The following is a 23,093-nucleotide window of genomic DNA, read 5'->3' as shown; positions in this document are numbered from 1 at the left end:
TGAAACAAATGCACTACATTTCCCCACAATGCATACTTTATATACCAAAAATATTCAGAGCAGTATTCAGCGAATTACTGTGTGAAAGATCCTTACAACTATTATAACGAAAAGTTCCAGCAATTTCAACAAATCTGTTTATATCAATTGATCAACATAGCTTTTCATTGTCCTTACATTAATTTTTTGCAAATGTTGTTTCCCAAAATATTTTCAAGTTATTTACAGTCTACAGTTGCTCACTTTAAACAAAACAAAACAAACAAACAAAAACAAACAAACAAAAACAAACAAAAACCCACTCCACTTTATATGCAGAATATGGGATAAATTATCTAAAATACACCAATTTGAGGGACAAATTTCCATTTCTGTCCATTTATTTCAATGAAATGGCTCCCAATTTTCACGTTTTCTGTAGATATCAAAAGCCCAAGTTTCTCCTTACAGACACCCAGTTCAGGACTCTATTTAATGTGATAATTCTGGCCTACAAAAAACAGACCCAAACATAAAGCTTTCTTAAAAGAGTACATATTCCACAAAACATCACCAAGCAAGTATAGATCTAGACTGGGTTAGCTGCACCTAATCTCATTCAGCTGCACATGTTTATATGGGGTGGAGAGGAAGAAGGGGAAGCCAAGTCAAAGTAATCCTTTCTTCTTTTCTCTGACATTAATTTTGTGATGCATGATCAATGGTATGTTTACGAGGTGAAATAGCCTTCTGAATTTTCATTTTCTGTTTTGTTTTTTGTTATCTCAACTTCCTCCAAAGTTGTCTATGAAGTTTTGCATCCATGCTAATTCATCCATCCATCCCTCATTCTTCAAATTATTATTTTGTACTGTACTTGTGGTACTTAGTAAACAAACTGACACACACAAGCCTGTGAGAATTATATCACACACCTACAGAACTTACCCCTGTGGCCTTCTTATTGTAGATTTGCTAAACAGCAGATCACCATACGGCAATTTCTTAAATTTTTCTCTACCCACTGCAACATATATTTGTCCATTCTCCAAGTCTGACCCATTCTGAACGAGTTTTCCATCTAAAGTGTAAAGTCTGAAAAATATGAAAATGCTTAATATAATAAGCCTTAACATTCAGTTAGGTCTGTTAAGAGCACTGAAAGCTACATAAACCTAAACTCACTAATTCATGTTGAATTTCCAGATTTGAAACCAAATAAAGTACAGTGAAAGTCATACAACAATCGGTCACTACATAAAAAACAAAGGACAAGACAGAACAAAATAATGACATAAATCACACGTTATATAAAACTAATGAAGTATGAAGCACTATGACAGATGAAATACTCTCATAATTTCTAAAATGAAATAGATTTATTTGTACTTAGAAGGTCTTCAGTGCCTTTCCCCTGACATGTTGGAAGGCATCTGTTCTATGAGTTCCTGACCATTCTCATACCAAGTTCCACTTCCCATCTGTGCTTTGGGCACTATGAAGTAATTTGGGAAGAAGAGGGAATTCACAGCCCCATGACTGGAAACCCAGGACTTGTCCACTTAATCCAGACCAAGCTGATAATGTTGCACTTATATTGCATAGATTAGAAGGCTGGAACATGGCTGTAGCTGGTAAAGTAAGGCTGGAAGTAGCAGGAAATACAATAATACATTATAAAAAGACATTGTGTTTCTCAGGCATCTACAATACCAATAATTGATACGTCTATAAGATCAGGTAGATTTTTACCACAATAATTTGTTAGTACTCCTTACCAAGAAGAAAGAAATTAATCAGGGGCTTGGGCAGAGGAGGTGATTATATTATTTCTATGCTATTCCAATCACTTCACTGTCACGTTTGTGATTTTATTTAAGGATGGTCCAAACAATGAGGAAGGAGGTAACATTTCATAATAAATAAACTCTTTCTTATGAAGCATATTCCAAAACTCAACAATATTTATATTTAATTAAAAAGTCAAAATTAACAGTTATGTATTTAGGTTTTAAATGCAGGAATGTTGAATGTCCATCTTATCTGCCTTTTTAGAAGCCATCTACAACAGCTAGTATAAGTGTTAGTCATAAATTTCAGCACAATGCAAGGAGATATCAAATTATATGTACACCTATGAATTAACCTTTTAGGAAGAATATCAACAGCCTGCCTTGGGAACAACCCTGACTTACAAAGTGCAAAAATTTTCAATATTTTAATAGAGGAAAAGCTGCTTCTTAAGTTCATACACACAATGGCACAACCTTGAATAAACAAAGGAAAAAAAAAAAAAAAAGGATGCAGCTTATAGAACCAGGAATCACAGAATAACTGTGGTTGGGCATGATCTCTGGAGACAGGCTAGTTCAAGCACCCTCTGCAGAGCATGAGCAACTAGAGTAAGTTGCTCAGGGCAGTGTCCAGGTGTGTTTTGAACAACTGCAAGGATGGAGAATCCACAACCTCTCAGTGCAACCTGTTTGTGTTTTATGACCCTTACAGTAAAAATTTTAAGTTTTTTTCTTCTGTTCAAGCAGAATTTCCTGTATTTCTGTTTATGCTAATTGCCTCTTGTCCTGTCACTGGGCACCACTGAGAAGAGCTTGGCTGCAGTTTCTTCACACCTTCCCACCAGGTATTTATACACATTAACAAGATCCCCCTGATGCTTCTCTTCCCCAGGCTGCAGAGTTCCAGCTCTCCCAGCTCTCCTCACATGACTAGTATCTTCAAGACCTTCATCTTCATGGCCCTTTGCTGTGCATGCTCCAGTCTGTGCATGTCTTTCTTATATTCCACCCATGAAAGCACCTTGATTTTCTAGGTGCCTCCTGCTATAAAGAAGTACTTTGGTTTTCTAAGTGCAAAGACCAGAGTTCTCAAAGGTGACATTGCAGCTTTTAAAAATCTTTATCATGTTGTTGCTTCCTTGTGAAGAGGTATGCTAACTCTGAAGCACCCCCTTGGTATTACTCATATTTACTTCTTCGTTCAAACCTTTTACAGGCGTGCCAGCAATTCAAAGAGCAATTTATGTTTCACTACCACAGACAACGTCAGTTACACACAAACAATGAAAATAAAGCAAGAAATCTAAAACTTAGCAAGAAGCCTATTTCCGAATTAATCTCACTATGTTTTACTGGATTACATTTTGCTTTGGGGAACACACAAAAAAATGGCAAACCAGTATAAGTTTAAGAACTGTTTTATGTATTTGTATGGTGCTGCAGGCATACAGGGGTAACTACACACGTGACTATGGATTTTTGTAACTGATCTTTCACTTCACTTGCATTTTAATGTTATATTTGATGCACAGAAGTTGTTTGCTTAATAAAACTCCCAAAAATGTTATGGATTATCTGGTAATCTCTAGTTGTATTTTTCACCCTGAAAATAATAACCACAATAACTGAATCAAACATAATCAGTCATTGAAGATTAAAATGAAATTAAACATGCATTTTAAAAAAATGGAACTTAAAACAAATAACTAACTATTGATTAACAAGCATCACACAAGTTTTGTGACAGTTACTTCTGAAGCCTTTTACACACTCACCTGGCCACAACCACTCAAAGACCAGCTGGGTTCTCTCTGGCTAGTATTATGCAACAGAGATGTCCTTGTGATCACTTCTTCTGGTCACTGGGGGATGACCTAGGGCTTGTCCTGTGGGATGTCAGTGGACTCCCTTTTTCCCACCTGAACCCAGGCCAAAAAGTGGCAGCCAAAACAAAGCAAGCATATCGGCTGACAAAGGAGATGGCAGAGACACAACTTGCAGGACCAATATTCCTAAATTCCCAGTTGTTGATGCACCAGGTACCTGCCCATCAGGTTGCTGTACCTCATCCCCAGGCACAGTCCCTCATATTTCTTACATACATCTCTATTCTGATGGAGATGATCAATATTTTTTTTAAAGCCACATATGAGACGGCATAAGACTTGGCAGCATTGTATGTCTTTTAATAACATAGAAAAGAAAAACTGTCATATACATAATGCAGGTTCTTGTGATTCTATTTATCCTTCTTTAAGGAGAAATTATCTTTTCCCAGCATCAATGGTCTTACAGGACCTCCCCTAACACTAGCATAGTTTCAGTAAACCTCAGCAATTAATATGTAACTTATTAAAGAACAACAATCACCTTACTAATGTATTTAATGTGTATTCCTAGCATTTTAAGGAAAAGAAAATGAAAACCGGGTTAATAGAAAACCAGAAAAAGGAAAACATTAAATAATTCAAAATGTCATGTACATTATCTTATCTTTAGAGGATTAAAACTGAGCACTGAAGGGAACTTCTCACAAGCAATCCTGGCTATGTATGGAATGATTTATGCTTTCATGTACATCATTCCGTTTCACCAAGAAGTGGCATCAAGTAACGAGAATAGAATGCAAAAGGTGTTTAAATTGCTAAATGACTCGAGAACAGAAACAACTGGTATGTTGTAAACAGCTGTTACTTTGCTTACTTCTGAGTTACACTAGTTGAGAGTCAGACCCAGAAAACTGTAGCACATGTGTAGGTTTACTTTACTGCAAGTAAAAGTGCTAAGCAGCCAGATAATAGGAGCAAAGAAATGCAGGGCTGAGAGGAAAAATCAGATGAGAGCTAACAGTGAACAGAAAGCATTACTTAAATCTTTTATCGTCTGTATCAGCTCTGAGAAAGCAATCAGAAAAACTGAAAGCCTACCTTATCGCTGATTTGAGAAAGATTTTTGCAAGCTTAGCCTCAGATATTGTGTAAGCTGTGAAGAATGACTTTCCACAAAAGGCCCTTTCCCACCTGAGGAACGGATTTCTGTAATGTGCTTTGCATGGCGCAACACTGGAATGTCAGTAATTTGTCAGTATACACCTTGGCAGCCCATTTACACTGCAATGTTTGTAATGCAAACCACATATATCATTTTGCTCTAAAACTTGGAACTACCAAATCCTATTTTAGACAGCTTATTTTACATTGTAAAAGCCTTAAGGGACTGAAACTCACCTATCCAAGAGGCAAATCCCTGCTGCTGGAATACCACAACAACTCAGACCAGCTCAGACACTGGAACTGGCAAATCCCCAACTACAGCTTTGTCCTTGGCTCTTATTAGGAGGCTGAGCTGGCTGAATATAAAGCACACCCTAGTCATAGCATAGGTCTTCAAAACGCAAAGAATATGTAATATTTTCCTTGAAATTGTTTGCTGAAATGAACTAATAGAACTCTGAAAATAAAAAGATAACATGGATTGCATCTATTATTCTGCATTCCAAACATCTTCACTAACTTGACCATACTCATTTATTTAATTCTGACATGTAACTTAATTATTAATACTAAATATATTGCATTATTATTGTATTTTACATGTGTGCTAACTAAATATTTAATAAAAAAATAACAGTTGAAACAAATTGAGGTTTTTCTTTTTTTAAATAGCAGTTGAAATGAAACCTGAAGCTTACTTGGAGTCAACGTATTTCCATTTTGTGGCTCTCTAATGTATTTTAATTTTCTTATAGTGGAATTTCCCATGAATCAGGAATGATCATTTATATCTATCTATAGAGTTTTAAAAACATATCTACGCATATCAAATGTAACTTGCAAATATTCAGGTTCCTGATACCTGTGAACAGCTCCACTTCTGAGGGTAACTTTTCCTGTAACCATTTCAAGAATACGATCCCAGTGATTCAGTGTTTTCCTGGGAATGAGGAGGCGTGCTACAGGGCTAATTAGGTCTCCATTAGCAATAAGGCTGAAATAAAGCACAGTAAAATAACTTGGAGGAGCATTTTAAATAAAAATCATCTGAGGTTAGGACACCACCACTACCACCACTCTGACCCCCAAATGGTAGCTCACTAACTGAAAATTCTACTTACAAAATCGTGTAGGGCTCCTGGAGTTGTTTTCGAAACCGTGCTGACACAGTGATTCTACTGTGAGTAACTGGCTTGACCTGCAAGGACAAAAAGAATTAGAAATTACTCAGTCCTCACTCTGGGAACGAGTTTCCTCTGACCACCACCAGCAAGGGGAGCAGCATGTCTGCAGAAAGAAGTTCCTGTTTTTAAAATATGCATTTTATTCCGTTCCAGCTTCACCTACTAACAGACCATACATAATTACTGCTGCAGGTATATATACATCTTGAATAATAACCACAGCATAGTGTACCAAAGTGCAGCACTGCACAATGTATGTTTTCCACTGAGAGGTGAGAATGGTATGGACATCTTTGGTATTGTTGTTCCTAGAGACCCAAAGCACCACTCTCAGATGCCGTTCTTTCTTTCTTAGCTCATAGCCATGGCTCAGACAACTAAACTATCTTCTCTTTATAACAATAAATGCCATCTCTAGATCTCTCTGCTATTATGTAATAAGTACTTTCGCTCTTGTCCACATCCGCCAGTGATTTATAAAGGTTGCTGAATACTGTGTCCATTTAGGGCAATGATTCACAAGTGAGGTGAACTGCAGATTTTTAGCTCTCAGAATAAATCATAGGCAACTTAACTCCCAGCATTACATCCTGTACTCTTGAACAGACACTGTATTGAGAGCAATCAGGTGCCTCAATATTAATGCCATTATACTGAACAAAAAGTTACACAATACTACCTAGCTAGGATTCCCTATTGCATTTACAAACACACCTTCAAATTAAAAAAAAAAAAAAAATAATAAAAAAAAAAATAAAATAAAAAAAAAAAAAGATAAACCCAAACCTCAAAATCATTAAAATCATTAGGAAGATTTTTTTTAAATTCTCCATAATTAGCAAATCAAAATAAGCTGTCAAATCCCCCAAAAAATTGAAAGTCATAGTACATGCATTAACAAGTTGTCTGTATTTCTAAGAAGGACCTTAAAAGCTTGATTCAATAGCTGGTATGCACAGACATGTGCTTTCAAACAGATGTACAAAGTTTTTTTAAATTAGCAATGTTACAGTTCACTATGTAAAGCAGCCTAATGACATGATGTGTTGCAGTTTTATCACACTCTGTGCTAATAATTTAACCAATACTTCTCCTTTAACTTATGGAAAATGGTTTTGGCTCCAGTGCTTTAAGTCTTTGCTTGGATTTTCACACGATTTCATTTAGCATTTGACAGGACTGCTTTCCAGATCTTTCTCTTGTATATACTGAAAAAAGCAAAAGAGGTGCTCAAACTATTAGATATTCCCAACTGGCTAAAGTGATTATTAAAATAGTCAAATCTGACTTCCCACATAAGCCAAAGAACGTCACACAGCAAATTCTGCACCAAGCACATAAATTCTGGAGCTAAGATAGCTCTCATGGGGAAAAACCAACCAACAAAACAAAAGCAAAACTGGTATTCCTGGAAAACAGCAACAGGTAAATCTGTTGAACAAAATTTTTTCTCAATGTCTGCTAAAAAAGAAGAATATCTATGCTGAATTCAACTCAGTTTTGGCTTCTTGCCTTTCTCAAAGGCCCTTGTAAGCAGCATAGCCCTCCCAATCGTCCCTTTTCTGACAGACTCACAAGACATGAAAGCCTGTGCTGGTCATGGACAGAGAAAAGCAGAATTAGCCCTTGCACAGCAGCATGATGAAACAGAAACACGCAGCAGCAGTAGTGGCATAGTGATCTGAAGCTCAGTGCAAAGAGATATTTTGGCCAGAGAATTTTACAAGAGGAGAGACAGCAAGAAAGATATTACCACTACATTGTGCCAGCAGTGCTCGTGGACCAGACTAGGACCCAGGCTCCCAGAATGGCTAGGAATCTTCCCTTTATGCAAGTTAGTAGGCAGTGTATTTACTCCTTAAGATCTGTTTCATAGATCCATGTTTGTCTTGGCCTCATACAGTGGGAAATTTTGTACTAGACTGTACATAAATTATACATTAATGCAGGGGTGTCAACCTCATTTTCACTGTGGGCCACATTAGCCTCGCAGTTGCCTTCAAAGGGCTGAATGTAATTTTCTGACTGTATAAATGTAGGAGTAGTTACTCACATACTTGCTGTTAATTCCAGTGTGCTCTGAATTAGGTGAAAGATTCACACCTGCTACTACAGGCTTGGAAAGAGAGTAAGGGGTTGTTATCATACAGCTCATTAGGTGAGGTAGCAAAATTTGTGGAGACTGCCAAATAATTTAGGAGTTCAGCCATTCTTGCAGAAACATTTAAAACACATTTTTCAGAGCATAACTGATTGTTTACATCAGCGAAATCTGAGCTGAAAATGTATTGAGTCTCCAGGAAGAAAAAGAAAATACACCTTAAACTGCAACATCTGCAAACATTTCTATTGCTGCTATCAGCCATTAAGGGTTATTTCCCCAATGTAAGCAATTTAATAGCTTTAGAATACAGAAAAAATAAGGTAACTTTCTAAAGAGTATGCTACTGATAGCTGAGGCAGTACTGATTTACTTCTGTAGCATCTGGTCCAAACATTTAGACTTCAAACACAAGATGTATCCAAAATGGGAATGACCTAACTTTGGCTGCCCTTATACCTTTCTGCATAGCTGCTGGGTTACCAGGCTAACCCCCTATAGAGTGTTCAATATGTAACTAGTAAGCCTTACATCAACTTTTTCTAAAAGTTTCTTCCTTATCTATTCCTGATGCTCACTTATGCTGTTGATACCAATGCTTAAGCTTCCGCACACTCCAAACAGTCCATCAAACTAAGTTCTCTAATCCAGTCTGTAACACTAGGTTTCAATGATCCACACTTTACTGGAGCTAGTTAGAAGGCATTCACTAAGTTTAAAGGAGCTCTTTAAGATAGCCCCAGGTGTGCCCAATTATTTAGTTGTTCCTTCAAGCTGATTAAACCATTACTGTTGATGTAGGTTCCTCAGAAGGCCATCATGTTATTGCATACAACCCAGTCACCAGGCCCCTGAGAAAACAAGCAACCTGGCAGATGTTAAGAGCTCATTTATTATTCAGAGAATTGTATTCTTGTCAATAATAGATACTGTGGCATCAGCTTGCAAGTCTGTCTTCTGAGTTACTCTCTCAAAAGGTTAGTAATATTTCTGTCACCCTTCTGTGAGCTAACAAGTTGGCCTTATTCTTAAACAAGGAAAATGCAGGGTACTGTAAGATAGAAGCAGCTTGGACAGAGACTTAATATTTGTCTTTCATACGTAAACACAGCCTAAATTAGAACAAAATACAGCCTTTCATTGCTTTGTTAAGCTTGTTTAAAATCAAACGTACCTCCTATATTAAAAGGTGAAAATACGTTAGTGTAATATTACATTTGCTAATGTAACACCACAAAAATCAGTGCACGGCAACACTAAGATGACTATGACACCATTAAAACACCCACAAGTATTTAGTACAGTGCATAGACAAGACTTCGTTTTCTGGGAGCTTGGAACAGAGTAGCCCAGACTAAATTAAGCAGGTGTTGGTCCACCGTGGCACAGAACTCTCTAAAGAGATTTTTGCCTCACATGACATGAACAGCATACTGCAAGTGTACTACAAGCATATTGCATCTTTTCTTGGGGTCCACATGCTCTTAGACAGGTGTTTAGGCTATTTCTGTTTGTCTGGAAGAGAAGCGATAACTAAGGATTTTGGAGCTGCCTGCCCCCAGAAGGTTCATTTTATAGCTGATCTGCTTTGGGGACCAAAAGAAAGATAAACATCCAGGACACAGGGACACTCTGATGGTGCAAATGAGAGAGAGGAAAGAATAAAATAAATATATAGATTGTAAGAAATTTTTTAAAAACAAAAAGAAGTGGCTGCACAGAGGTGTTGCAAGTATGCTGTGTACAACACCTTTAATTTTGAAGCTGGCAAGCATGCAGATATGCAAGCAACTACATATAGTATAACGTAGTATTCCAACAAAGCATAATGTATGTTCTGGCTACAGCATATCAAGCTCTCCAAGTATAGCAGCGCAAAAACTCAGCACAAGCAACCCTAGACTGCTCTGAAGCCACATTTTTAAATATTCTTCTATTTCACCTGTCCTGTTCTCTCTTTTTTTTTTTTTGGCACAGTCTTCATGTTCCTACCCCAAAGAGTTTAGAACAACTTCTGTCTGACCAATATTAAACTATTTATAGTTATGAAAAGCAAGGAACATAATTTCAATATACAGAAGTATACATTAATAAAAAAACAAGTACTCAGCCACTGTAAATCAATCTAGTTCCTTTGAAGTATATGGAGTTATGTCAAAACACCTCAGTGGAAGACCTGATCCAGGATTTAATTAAAGAATACATGCTTCTGCTGCTGCTTGTTAGTAGGAGGTATCACAGTGCTGCAGTCTCTAGAGTATCCTGACCTCCTGGCACTGCAGGGTTACATATTAACAATGATGCGGTCCTGGGCAAAAGCTTGTGCTTGCATTAAGAGACCAGCATCACTAGCCCCCTAAACCTTTTATTTTGTTTTAACTTCACCAGCCACATTGTCAACTGATGTAAATCAGCACTTTCCCATTTACGTCAGCAACTGTAAGCGGATTTCCATTAATCAATGGTCTGGTCTCATTATGATTTTATCTTTAAATTTTGTACATTTTCAGCTTGTTTTAACAGACCCATTCAAGGGCAGCTTCCATATCCTGTTAACAAAGGTTGCCAACATTTCACAATTTGTGATGAGATATTCATCTGAGTACATACAGCAGCAACACAAAGCATTTAGAGGTAGAAGGAGAAAGCATTATATCAGTTGAAACTCAGAAGGCACTTTAAGTACACTGGAGGCAACCAATCAAATGAGAATTTTCAAGGCAACAAGAACTAAACACAATTGGAAATACACTATGGGGTCACAGACATTCAAAACCACCATAATGTTTACCTTTCTATTCTACAAAGAATTTGTTATTTCCCACAGTGCCTCTTATACCAATAGAAGTGTGGATCTTTTTTTCTTCAGGAAGGAGTGAAATAACTTTGTGAAGCACCTTGCAGAGTTTGGAAAAAAACAAAGCAGCTAAACTCAATACAGGCTACATTCTGGGAGTGGGGACAGATCTGCAGTGTTTGAGATCTCTGTCAACACTTGAATTTCAGAATACATTCTACAGAGAGTCTCTCAGAGCCCAGCTTTCATCTTTAGTTGTAATTCACTGTGGTGGAGTTTGTGTTGCTGAATGTTAGCAGCAGCTGAGTGCCTCCTAACATCCCTCTGAAAATGTAAAGCCAAGGGGCAGATCAGGATCTAACTGACACATGGCAAAAAAATCCACACTTCCACAGCTGCTTTATAACAAAATTCTATACATTTTTCCCTTATACTAAAAATATGTTAAATAGTCACAACATTTAACAAACACAGATGAAACACTTAGCAAACATATACAAGACATTTCACAATCTGCTTCAGGTACTTACATCTTCCACTGTTGACTGTTGGCCAAAAGAAAAAAAAAAGGGTGGTCAAAAGGTCAGCAGCCAAACCATTACCACAGGTATATGATCACATGTACACATGAGAAAAATAGTTGTTATAAGAAAACCATTTGGAATTAGTGTGTGCATACCCACTTGTGCATACATGTATATAATGTGTGTATGCATACATATATACATCAATTTAATTTAATTTTCATGCAAAAATTCCTATCATGTTTATGTTCAGCCGACCACATGAAAGACTGAAGATCAGTTAAAAACATCTTACTGCTTTTTAGAACACTACAGATGGACTTGGTCTTGCAATGCTTCTAACTCAAATAAGTGTTACACTGGGAAAAGAACGTTATATATATGGCATTACAAGGAAATCATAATTGAGACTGGCTACTAATGTAAGGACTCTCAGCAACCCACACATTGGTTTGAAATACACAGATAAAAAGAATGGTTTTCACTTCTTTCTTTAGAAGTGTGTTAACCAGTAAAATGTAGAAAACAATACCTAAAAGGGAGATGTTGCAAAATTATGTGTATTGTTTCAGTCGGTGTGAGCCTATTTGCTGATCCACATGCAGACACACCCAGCAAGCAACCCAACCTCCTGTTGGCTACTTGGAACTTGCAAGAGGCATGTGGCACCTCAGAGAATCAATCCTTCTCTATCAGAAAAGTGTACAGTTCATTAAATAGTATTTTAATTGTCCCCTGAACATACCATGCTGCATATTTAGTTTCTAAAAAGGTTACTTCTATGTACTTGAGAATCGTTTCAAATAGAAACATGTCATTTTTAGCTTTTCTTTACCTTCCAGTGTTTATTAAATAATAAGAGATATGCCAAATACAGGGGTCTGGCAGCGCTTTCACAGGCTGCCATGAAGACAGAGGTTAGTTATCCATAGCTATGAAATGGTATGGCTATCAGATTTATTTCCTTTTCTTACCAGAAATGGCCCCCTTCAAAGGAGGCAACTGAACAACTGCTAGATTTACAGATTTACACATATTTATAAAGCCATACTGGACAGCAGCAAAACAGTCAAAAAACATAATTTCCCTGAACCAAACGCTTTGTGTTGGTTTGATTTAAACAGGTTTAAGAGCTAGCCTTTCTTATTGCTGTATTAAGGTAGTCTTGGGTGCTACGAACATCTCATTCATTACTCATGTCACTTTATAACTAACCTTTTGAATTTTTAAATATTTCAACACAATGTCACATTTCAAATTTATCAGCTCAGGCAATGAGCCATGGCTTTGCCAGTTTATTACAATGGCCTGTTTGTTAATCAATGTGCCCATGAAAATTGAGAACAAATATTTGCATTCCCCAAGGGTAGAACTAGGGTCAAAAGAACCAAAACACAATTTATACACACCATCACTGCTGTGTGATGTGAAAGAAAGGAATGTTCAAGGTTCAGTGATCAAAAGCAAATTAGAACAATAAGTTTTCTAAAGCTATTACAGCACAGGAAACACTTTATCTTATCTATTTCATAGAAACATGACATTTTTAAATGGGTATTTTTATACACTTTGATGAAAGATTCAGAGTCAAACTCACTGCGTTGTTTGGCGCGTACAAAACCATTTCAGTTACCCTACACAGTAACTAACTTGGATAATCTATATTTGCCTGGCTACTTCACATTGCTAGATGGTACAGTGGATAGTACAAAACAGCCTTCAGCAAGAGTCTACTCACCTTTCTGCTGATGTGGATACAAAGCACCAAACTGCTATTAACTGAGCATATCTCCAAGCTTACATAAATAGGTCACAACACTGCAGCAGTACACAAACTTCTCAGCCCACATAAAGCACAGGTAAGCCAGAAACAAACTATGCCAAAACAAATGTTCATATACTGATTCAGGGAACCTTCTAGACTGCAAAACTCCTACAAAATTCCCAAAGCATTTAAAGCTACTCTGTTCACCTTCAAGGTAAATCACCTTCCTTTTCAGTTGTGGTAAGTATAATGAAGTTCATATCCCCTGTGTATCTGTGGGTCTCACCCCATCTTGCTAAGCCCTGGAAATAAAAATGTTTCTCTTGGGATCTCTCATAGTTTTAGGTCATTGGACAGACCTTCAGCTTGGACAAATCAGACAATGGCACGGCCCTATCTGCCCAGGCATTTAGCCTTTGCAGTAGCCCAAAACAGATCATATCTGTATTACTTCTGAATCCCAAGAATAGCTCCTATTTTTTCTCTGATTTGCATGATGTTATATCCTACAGTGCTTACAACACACACAATGATGGCATCAATAATGCAGATTTTATTCAAGCAAAATAGATCCTGATACTCATTTCTGTCACGAACATAATACTGCCAATTCTGACCATTTTTGCCTCTCATAATTTGCATATTTTAAAATTCCTTAGATTCATTTAAAGCAAGAGAAAGTCTCTGGCCTTTGTGGCTGATCAGAAGGGCCAGAACCTGTGAATAGTGACAGCTGAAGAACAAAAGCAACCACCAAAAAAATTTTTTTTTCCATCATTTTTAATCAAAGATAGAACTTGTTAATATTTCCATTTCATTTTAGTATGCAGCAACAAGTTTTTAATAAGACTAACATGCCCCATTAAAAACTTCAATACTGGCATCTCTTGCCTTCCTCCCATCCTCCTCAGAGACCAAAAAGAGCAGTTACACTACAGAACAATGCAGATATGTTAATCGAGGAGGAGACCAACTTTCATATCAAACTCAATACAGACCATGAAATTCTCCAGTGGCATGAACCAAAGCCTCTAAATCCACTAAATTGATTTGTAAGCAAGCTGTTAATTAAAATACTCAAAAATTACACAATTCAGATATACAAAACCATATAAAGATAGATTTTATTAATTCACAGGCCTAATTAGATAAAAAGTACACAGCTTATGTTTTAACTGGATGTCTAGTCAGTTCTTCTCTGATTCCTCCTGGTATTAGATGATGAACACTCAGGAAGAGTATCTGCTTTGTATGTCTTGTTGTGCTAATTAAGTTACCAGGATACTAAATACCAAACAATGATATATAAAATTCAACTATTAAAAATGTTGCTCAGGAGATTAAAGACGTATTTCACATCTTTTTTAATCTTTGCACTTTGATAGTCTTATTCTTTAAACTACACATACTATTCCTAACTCAGTATCAGAAAATGAGAAATTCCTTACTCAGTCTGTGACACTAGCAGTAGGAGAAATGTAACTGTTCAGATATGGAATAGCAAGAGGTTTAGTTTTGCATATTGGCACAGAATATGAAGTAGACCTTTACACACAACTTGTTTCCAGACATAAAAATATTCTATGTGCAGTAATTTTGAATAGCTCAAATTATGTTTGTTTCTTTCTAATTCTTAGGAAAGAATTAGGAGATAATATCCTGTGAAAATAGATTATTTTGACATAAAACAGCTGTAATTTGCACATGCTGGCATAATTTCTAGTATCTTTTCAGGCACACTCTTACCCTCACAAAACTATCTCCTGTACAGAGAAAACATGAATAAACAACTTCTATCTGACAGCTTAAAGTTAAAGTGAATCAAAAGTACACTCAGTTAAAAAATGACAACTTTTTTCTCATTATTACACCTGTACATTATTTGTCATATATGATAAATGCTAAATTTGAAGTAAACAATAATTATAAATACTGGGATTTTTCATGAGAATGTACTTGCAAAAAAAAGCAAGTACATTAGGGACAAGGTATATCCAGCATAAATATATCAAAATCATTTGTGAAATCAAGACAACATTATAAACTTTAAAAATTCAATTTTTACAAATTAATCAAATCATATCATTGCTGACAGATGAGTGGTGACTCCACTGCCTAACAAAAAAGATGAACTTAAAGGATGCAGATGAAACAATTGCCATAAATGATACTAAAACAATTTGATTTTAAACTATGGAGGAACAGAGAGAAACCGAGAAATGGCAGGTCCTCAAAATACTTTTCATAGAATCATAGAATAATTTGGGTAGGAAGGGACCTTCAAGGGTCATCTAGTCCAAACCCCTGCAATGAGCAAGGACACCTTCAACTAGATCAGGTTGCTCAGAGCCCTGTCCAGCCTGGCCTTGAATGTCTCAAGAGATGGGGCATCTACCACCTTGCTGGGCAACCTGTTCTAGTATTTTACCACCCTCTTACAGCAACATCTTTGATGCCGTTCTGGAAAATTCTGATGGTAAGTTCATATCTACCAACTCTCAAGCATTGTATTTTTAATCTCACATCCCCCTAACACAGTGCCTGCCTCTTCTGTCAGAACTGGACAACTAAGGAGCCTTTCCTGACACAGTATCTCACCAAAAATGCAGTGGGTGACTGACCCAGGCTGCGATCTGCTGATTAGCTACATCTGACCCACAAGACCCCACAGGAGGAGTGGCACTAAGCTGATGTGCTGCAGCTGGAGACCACCAGTAGAAGGCACATTCCACCAGTCACAGTTTCGTGCTGCGGTCAAGCTTCATTACAGGAATAGACACATTCTCTGAAGTTCCCTAGCTAGCAAGCACACTCTCGTTGATGTCCTAGCACATGTCTGTGTCATCCAATGTGTAACCAGTGTGAGGACAGACAGGCACTGAATCAAAAGAAGTTTCAAAATGTTCAAACATTCCTTTAAATCATTGTAATTATCCAGTATTTTCACTAGAGAGAGATGTTCTGGGGTTTGACTCAGATGCAAATATTCAGGTCGTACATGTACAAAAGTTTTGAGGAATCTTTTCTAATCCTTTGAAGAATCATTAGTAAAAATATTGATTATTCCATCCTAGAATACTCCTCCAAATATGACCACACCTAAACCACCTGACAAAAGAAGCTGCAACTGAAATAGCATTATGGAATAATAAAGTACATTTATGTAAAACAGTGAAAAAAAAGTGATGAATGATTGGAAAATGTGAGCAGGACACAACTTCTACATGTGAGGCAACAGAACTGCAGAGGGTACCTAGTCTGAACATAGGATGAACATGGAGCTGGGAAGGAAGGACAAGATCTGATAGGTGATGGGCAGAAAGTCCCCAGTGCATCCCCCCCACCAGAGCCCCTGACACCCATCACTGAATCCAACAGTCCCAGAGGCACACACAGCCACTTGTAATGCTAAATGACAGCTCTCCAGAATGAACCCACCACCCAAAGAAATTGGGTAAAGTGACCCTTCCTCAATCAGTCACTCACTTGCCTACAAACAGACAGCTCTTACAATGTTCGTTTTCATATTTACTGACCTACAACAGTTCTAGTTGATGGCTAATAATGTTACAAACACATGGTAAGTAAGCAAATGTTATAAAATTGTGGACCGGGATGTTTACATTGCTTAAACGTCACAGAAAACACGGTGAACCTAAGGAAAGGAGTCTACATCATCATCTCTCTATAGTGTAGAGCTAACTATGTGCCTTATGCAGGGTAAGATGTGTAAGTAGAGCTTTCTTAAATAACTCTATAAATGTTTTTCTAGAATATAAGTCAGTAAAAAAATCCAAGTGGAACACAAACGACAATGAATTTTGAGCAGCACAAAAATCACTTGTGTTAGAGCTTGCTACACAATCACCTTGTTCTAGAAGCCCAGTAGAAAAAGAAGAGTAGTAGTAGAAAAAGTGCAAACAAAAAATCTCAGTGTTTTGACTACCCCCAAAAAATCCATCTGCTATCAACCAAGGGCAAATCCATCTAAATGGTCAGTAAAGGGGCTTAATGAGGGTCTACTATGAACTTTTGATAATAGATACTGTTTCATAAAGACACTATAACCTTTCTTTTTTCTTTTGGTTGCAAGAGACTGTTTCTTCGATATCAAAATACATCTGCTTTTCTTAGGTGTCTGCAATTCTTTGTTTTTACATTAACACACTGCAAAATCTATGGTGTTAAAAAAAAAAATTCTTGGTAATAAGAAGTCAAAGAAGAAAGGAGGTTTCACCTGAACACATTTTTCTGAAACAAAGAGAATTTAAAACAAACAGTTGCTCACAGGAGTTGCAAACACAAAAGCTCAGTTAATTCTTCAGCATCTTACGCAGCCCCAACAACAAGTAAAATTCATCTTTTTGAGCGCACAGGGAGAGACCATCTAGATCAGAGACAGTGCCTAGTGCCTCCATACTTCACACATTATAATTGGAAAATAACATTCAGTACCTTTTACAAACAAGTTTATAACAAACAAATGGTAACTATGTCGGTCCATACTTCCTCAAGAGATTGTTAAATTCCTCAAGCACATCATTTAAAATGTATTTGTACTTGCAGATTGTCTTCACTACAAAAGGGATCTCTCTTGCAAAACAAGAAGCTCAGTTGCCAAAACAAGTGACAGATGGAAACATACCTGAGGAATAGCTTGTATCAAGGCTTTTGCTTGGATCAGGATGAAATCTTTTCACTACTTTCCCTACCAGTAATGTAACCATAAAATGTTTTAAGACATTATTACAACGTGAGGGCTCTGCCAGAGGATTTAAAATAGCCAAGAGCATAGCTGCCATCTGCTGAAACTGACACACAATTTTCCCATGTTTCTGGGACAAGTATGTTCTTTCACTCTTACTGCTGTCCCTGGCTGAAAGAGGGAGAAGGCAAAATTCTGAACTTACTCTCTGCTCCCACTTTTTCCTCAAAAAGTCTAACCTAAGATGGTATGTGACAATTCTGGGGGATTAGCTTGTTGCAGAAGCCATCCAACAGGAACTGAAAAATTAGACTTTTCCTAGGAAACTTGTTCCAGCCTTCCATGTAAAACAACTACTACAACGAAACAGTGCAAGAAACATGTCATCACTTATCTGCTGGGATAAACAGCAAAACAGAAGGGAAAGAGTATTGCCATGTCAGTAAAATGCTTGAGCTAGACACAAATTTGCTCATACAGGCAGCCTCTCTCCAATGCTGCTGCTCACTGCTTTTAGCTCTGATTTGATCTTTCTTTTCCCTTTCTTCATAATCCACAGCTCAGCCTTCTGATCATCATGCAGACCCCTAGTCAAGTGAATTTGCAGAACTGTGAAAACAGCACTGCTGGTGTTACAGCAGCATGAGAACTAAGGGGCTTTTCCTAAACTGATATGCTGCTACTATTGCTAAGAAGAGCAAAATACAAACAGGCAAGGAAGTCCTCAATACATATAACAGCGGATTAAGTGAGTAAAGACAGAGATGTGGCTTTAAAATCCCATCAGCTCTGGCAGCATACAGCAGGGAATAACTTGTGAGATTGTGCTTGATAATTGTTCAAACACTACTGCATCAAGATCATCTCAGAAAACAGGGAACTGATATCACGTGTTCATATGAAACTGAACAAATTGCAGACTGATGTTCTGAAGTGGAAGGATCTTGCAGGCCTATCCCGTTCTAAACTCCTTCCTTTCTTCTGACAATTACTAATTTTCTCTTGAACTATTCTCTTCATCATGTGCCTAAGTACAACAGTCTGAAAAAGGTTTGCAAAAGCAAAAATGATATAAAGACATCTATCTTTGAAATCCAGTGACTGTTTAAGTACTGCAACCACCACTGTTATTTTTGCATAACCAGCAGCATCCCATCTCCTTCCTGGCCCTGGGCATGGCTCAAAGTCTACTTAATAAATGAACACTGAACTACAGACATCACACGAAGTGGCACTACTGGAACTCCTGCTACTTAGAAACATTTAATAAGCATTCTGTATCACTTTCATGCCCTTTGCTTCTATCATAAATTATATGATCCTGCAATAAGATTTCAGCATGGCCCTCCCTCACTCATCATTCTATACTGACAGTGATCTATACAAAAAACTTCACCCAGAAGAACAAGGCTGTAAGTTCAAGCCCATACCTTGGCTTGACTGGTCAATAAAAAATACCTATTTTCCATCAGCTGAGCATTTGGCCCATTTATTTCAGTTGTTTGAAGGCCTCAGACTGGTAAACTAGATTTTAAGAAACTAGACACTGGATTAAAGGAGTCTGTCATTGCTATGAGAAGGACTGATAATGATATGATTTAATTGAAGACCACCTCGAAACCTGTTTTTTTAAAAGACCCAGCTCTAACTGATACCCAAACTATTCCAACACATCTTACAGACAATCACATCTATTGGCATATTCTGTTTCTCACATTAAATAGATATAGATAGTATTTAATGAAGTACATAACATTATATAATTGGTTCATTGTTGGGTTGTAACAACACATTTACATTAAGACCACTTTGATGAAATCTTCCCCTGAGCTCCTCTTGTCAATTGTAGAGGACGCATGGAGAACACAGGTGCTTACTAGCTGTTAGCTTCAAACATGTCAGGCAAGGCAAGGTGCACTTTACAGGCCAACAGGATCACGGTATTTGAGAAGCTCCAGCTAAAACTAAACCAGGGCATAACCGAGAGAAATAATATTGGTCTGGTCAGTGACAGAACCTGTTCCTAAATGTTAAATCTCAGCACCTTACAAGAACGGACACTAAATTATTTCATTAGATGAGTTCCCAGAATACATGAGATGGAAAACTGAGAACTTCCCTTCAGATTCACAGATTCCAGTAAAGAAGAGAAACTTATTTCTGATGGACTGCTCAGGTTGTCTTGTCACTCCATGAGAAAAGTGAGAAGAGAGTTTAGTAAGAAATTAATGCTTTATACTTCACATCTATTCTTCTTTCTGAATGTACGCCACCGTATTTACACTGTATCTTGAACATGATTTTTTTCTTGTTTAATTCTAGTTTGACACATATTTTCTAATTATATGCAAATTTAAAGTAATTGAGATGCTGCCTTAGAAAAACAACATTAGAGTTACTCCCAAAAGCAGATGTCAAACATTTGGCAGTTCACCTAACACCAAAGAAAACCTACAGCTGCATGCAAATGCACAATGTACAGCTGCTGCATAACAGTTTCTTCCTTTTGCCTTCCTCCTCACTAACTGGAATCGGAAATAGATATTTGTAATTGTTTTACTGGAGAAAAATCTGCACCAAGAAACACTCATCAAGTAGGAAATGCCAAATTAAGTGTGCTTCATACAAGCAGAACTGATACCCTTGTACCTAAGCATGATGTTATCATCCTTAATCACTGATAATGGATTCCTCAAATATGTTTCTGTGCGACCTTTTTAAAGCTTTCAGATCCTTGATACAAACTATGCAGGTACAGAAAAACTGTCTTCACAACCAGGCTAGCAGCAATGTGCTTCCAAAACTTGGTCTAGGGCAAGCCAGCTCTAACAGCCCCAAGACCATCTCTCCTGACATAGGCAACAAAAAATCCTGCACCAATTCTGAACACGCAAGCAGCACTCAGGAGTACTGTGGCACAAGGACATTTATTGCAGTGATTGCTCACCCTCAAGGCCATGGTCATTATTTTTTGGTTCACTGATGCAAATCCAGAACAATCAAGGAGAATAAAAATGTACCAATACTGCTGCTCCTCCTGGTCCTAAAAACACATCTAGGTTTTTGATTTCTAAGTGAATGCCTAAAAAAAAAAAAGTGAAAACAGAACTTGTCTCCTCACATCATTTTAACAGAAATATATTTAGGTGTTCTGTCATTACACCCCAAAAGTTCATTCCTAGGACTAAATGATTAGGGCATGAAACAATTGTGTTATTCATAAGCCCAGATAAAAATGTGTAAACTATTACTAGGTTTCATCTCTTTTTTATGACTCCTCTCCCCAAATAAATCAATCACAAAGTTAAACTCAACCTGGGGAGTTAAGCTCTCCACAGAGATTGTGGAGATTGCAAACATAAGTCAAATAGGAAGGAAAGAAGAAAGCAAGCTGAGATAATGAATGGTTTATACTGGTTTACTTCAAAGCCAATGAAGACAACAGGAGATTTTCTTTACGTGAAGTTTCAAACTGAATGTGGCAATTCAGAAAGCTGAGAGGAAGATGATCAGTGCATCATACTCAGAGCAACCAGAGTCATCATCATGTAAATAGTATGTTCAGAATGGTAGGTAATTGTATTATTATTAGACATAATAAATATATTGAAGAAAATCAGGCATAAATGCAGGAATATCACTGACATTAACTGAAGATTTGCTTCTTAAATATTTCAGACATCCTACCTCATTATTGACTTCAACAGGTTTCTTCTTTGTTTCTCCAATGTCCAAATAGCTGTGGAAGGAAAACAGTTCTGATTATTTACAGAAGCAGCTAACTTACACAAGATATATATTTCTACACTTTTTTCATACACAAAGCTTTTAAAATTTACCATGCCTCAAAGTAGCATAAAAAGTAACTAATTCAAGATTTTAATGAAAAAGTGTTAATATAAATCTGCAGACTAGCCCTCCGGGCTAACATAAAAGACAGGAGAGAAGTAGCCATCTTCTCCAAGTCACTGGTGATTAGAACAGACTATCAATAACCCCCTTGTCAGAAAGAAGTTCACATACTACTGTGAGGTAGATCAATAAATCTCAGCATTATATCAACTTACCATATTTCAAAGTCACCATTTTGCTGCTTAGTTTCTCACAGTAAATCTCTGACAAATTTAAAGCCTTCCTCCATACCCAAGTTTAATCCAGGGCACCAGCTAAAGTTTAAATGTATCTACACCACTTATGTTTCAACAGGGTGTGGATATATCTGAACACTGTACATCCTAGTTTCTCATGGTTGTGATGAACCAATAGCATCTTCAGATTTATTTTATGAATAGACAAAATACAAGCCTCAACTGGACAAGAAAACAAAATACATCTATTTGAACAATACCACTCTCCACCAGAGAGTACATATTGCCACAAACACCACATTAACACAAATGTGTTAGTTAAAGACACAGTGATGGATTAACTGTATGTTGCCTTTCCAAAAAAAGGGAATTAAATAAGCATGAGTAACCCACAGACTGACAAACAGGCAACTGTCCAGGCACCCGGACTACACTAACTCCTGTCTTTTGTCAGCACACCGAGAACCATGAGAGCGGCTCTTCTCACAGATGCAGCTCTCAGTAGGTGCTTGCATTGCAAGATGTTTCTAGTTCTCAGTGCTGTAGAAAGAGACACCTTCATGGGCAGTTATAACTGAGGACAGCAGAACCTTTCAGCACCTTTTGCCAAGAGCTAAACATGAGAACAAGAATGGCTGGGGCACCTATTCTATGCCAGGAGCACCTAATCCAGCAGTACGTGATCAGCATTTGTCATGGGTACTCCCTATTACCACTTTCAGTGGGAATCCGCAGGTGCTTTGACAGGCTTTTAAGACTAAAAGACCCTAGCTGAGAACGGCAGGTGTATCTGATAGCAAGCATCAGTGCAGGCTCACCAAAAAACCTCAGAGCCCACAATACATGTGCAGCCCTTCGGTAACGTCACGCTCTGTAGTTAATGACTGGGTTTAGATTTGTTCACTAGGGGAAACTTTTCTGCCTACCAAAAGCTGAGACCTGGATGAAAGTGTAGAAGGAAGAAGAAAGGAAAGGAAATGGAAAGGGAAAGGAAAAATAAATCATTAATTCTTTGAAGGAATGGTGGTCGTTTCTCAAGGTGCCACAGAATGGTCACAAGGATTTCAAGGCTCCAGTGTGCAGGGACAGTAAGACAAAGCAAGGCTTCCAGGTAATGCTTGAAAGTGCATGTCAATGCTTTGTAACAGGTAAATTTAGCAATAT

The 23,093-nt window shown here is 37.4% G+C and overlaps 1 protein-coding gene across 2 annotated transcripts in view; it reads right to left on the bottom strand.

The window, feature by feature from the left end:
* DCDC2 (doublecortin domain containing 2) overlaps positions 1 to 23,093 on the bottom strand; it is a 71,173-nt gene that overhangs the window by 43,683 nt on the left and 4,397 nt on the right. For both annotated transcript variants that reach the window (XM_065052302.1, XM_065052301.1), the window contains 4 exons: positions 21,529 to 21,580; positions 5,887 to 5,963; positions 5,628 to 5,759; positions 928 to 1,074 (listed from right to left, as the gene is read on the bottom strand). In XM_065052302.1, coding sequence (XP_064908374.1) covers positions 928 to 1,074; positions 5,628 to 5,759; positions 5,887 to 5,963; positions 21,529 to 21,580 — 408 coding nt within the window. The remainder of the gene's footprint in view (positions 1 to 927; positions 1,075 to 5,627; positions 5,760 to 5,886; positions 5,964 to 21,528; positions 21,581 to 23,093) is intronic.

This window comes from Columba livia, chromosome 2 (genome assembly GCF_036013475.1).
Source record: "Columba livia isolate bColLiv1 breed racing homer chromosome 2, bColLiv1.pat.W.v2, whole genome shotgun sequence".
In the NCBI taxonomy this organism is placed as follows: domain Eukaryota; kingdom Metazoa; phylum Chordata; class Aves; order Columbiformes; family Columbidae; genus Columba; species Columba livia.
Note: the sequence above shows the minus strand (reverse complement) of the source record. Positions and strands in the feature narration are given on the sequence as shown.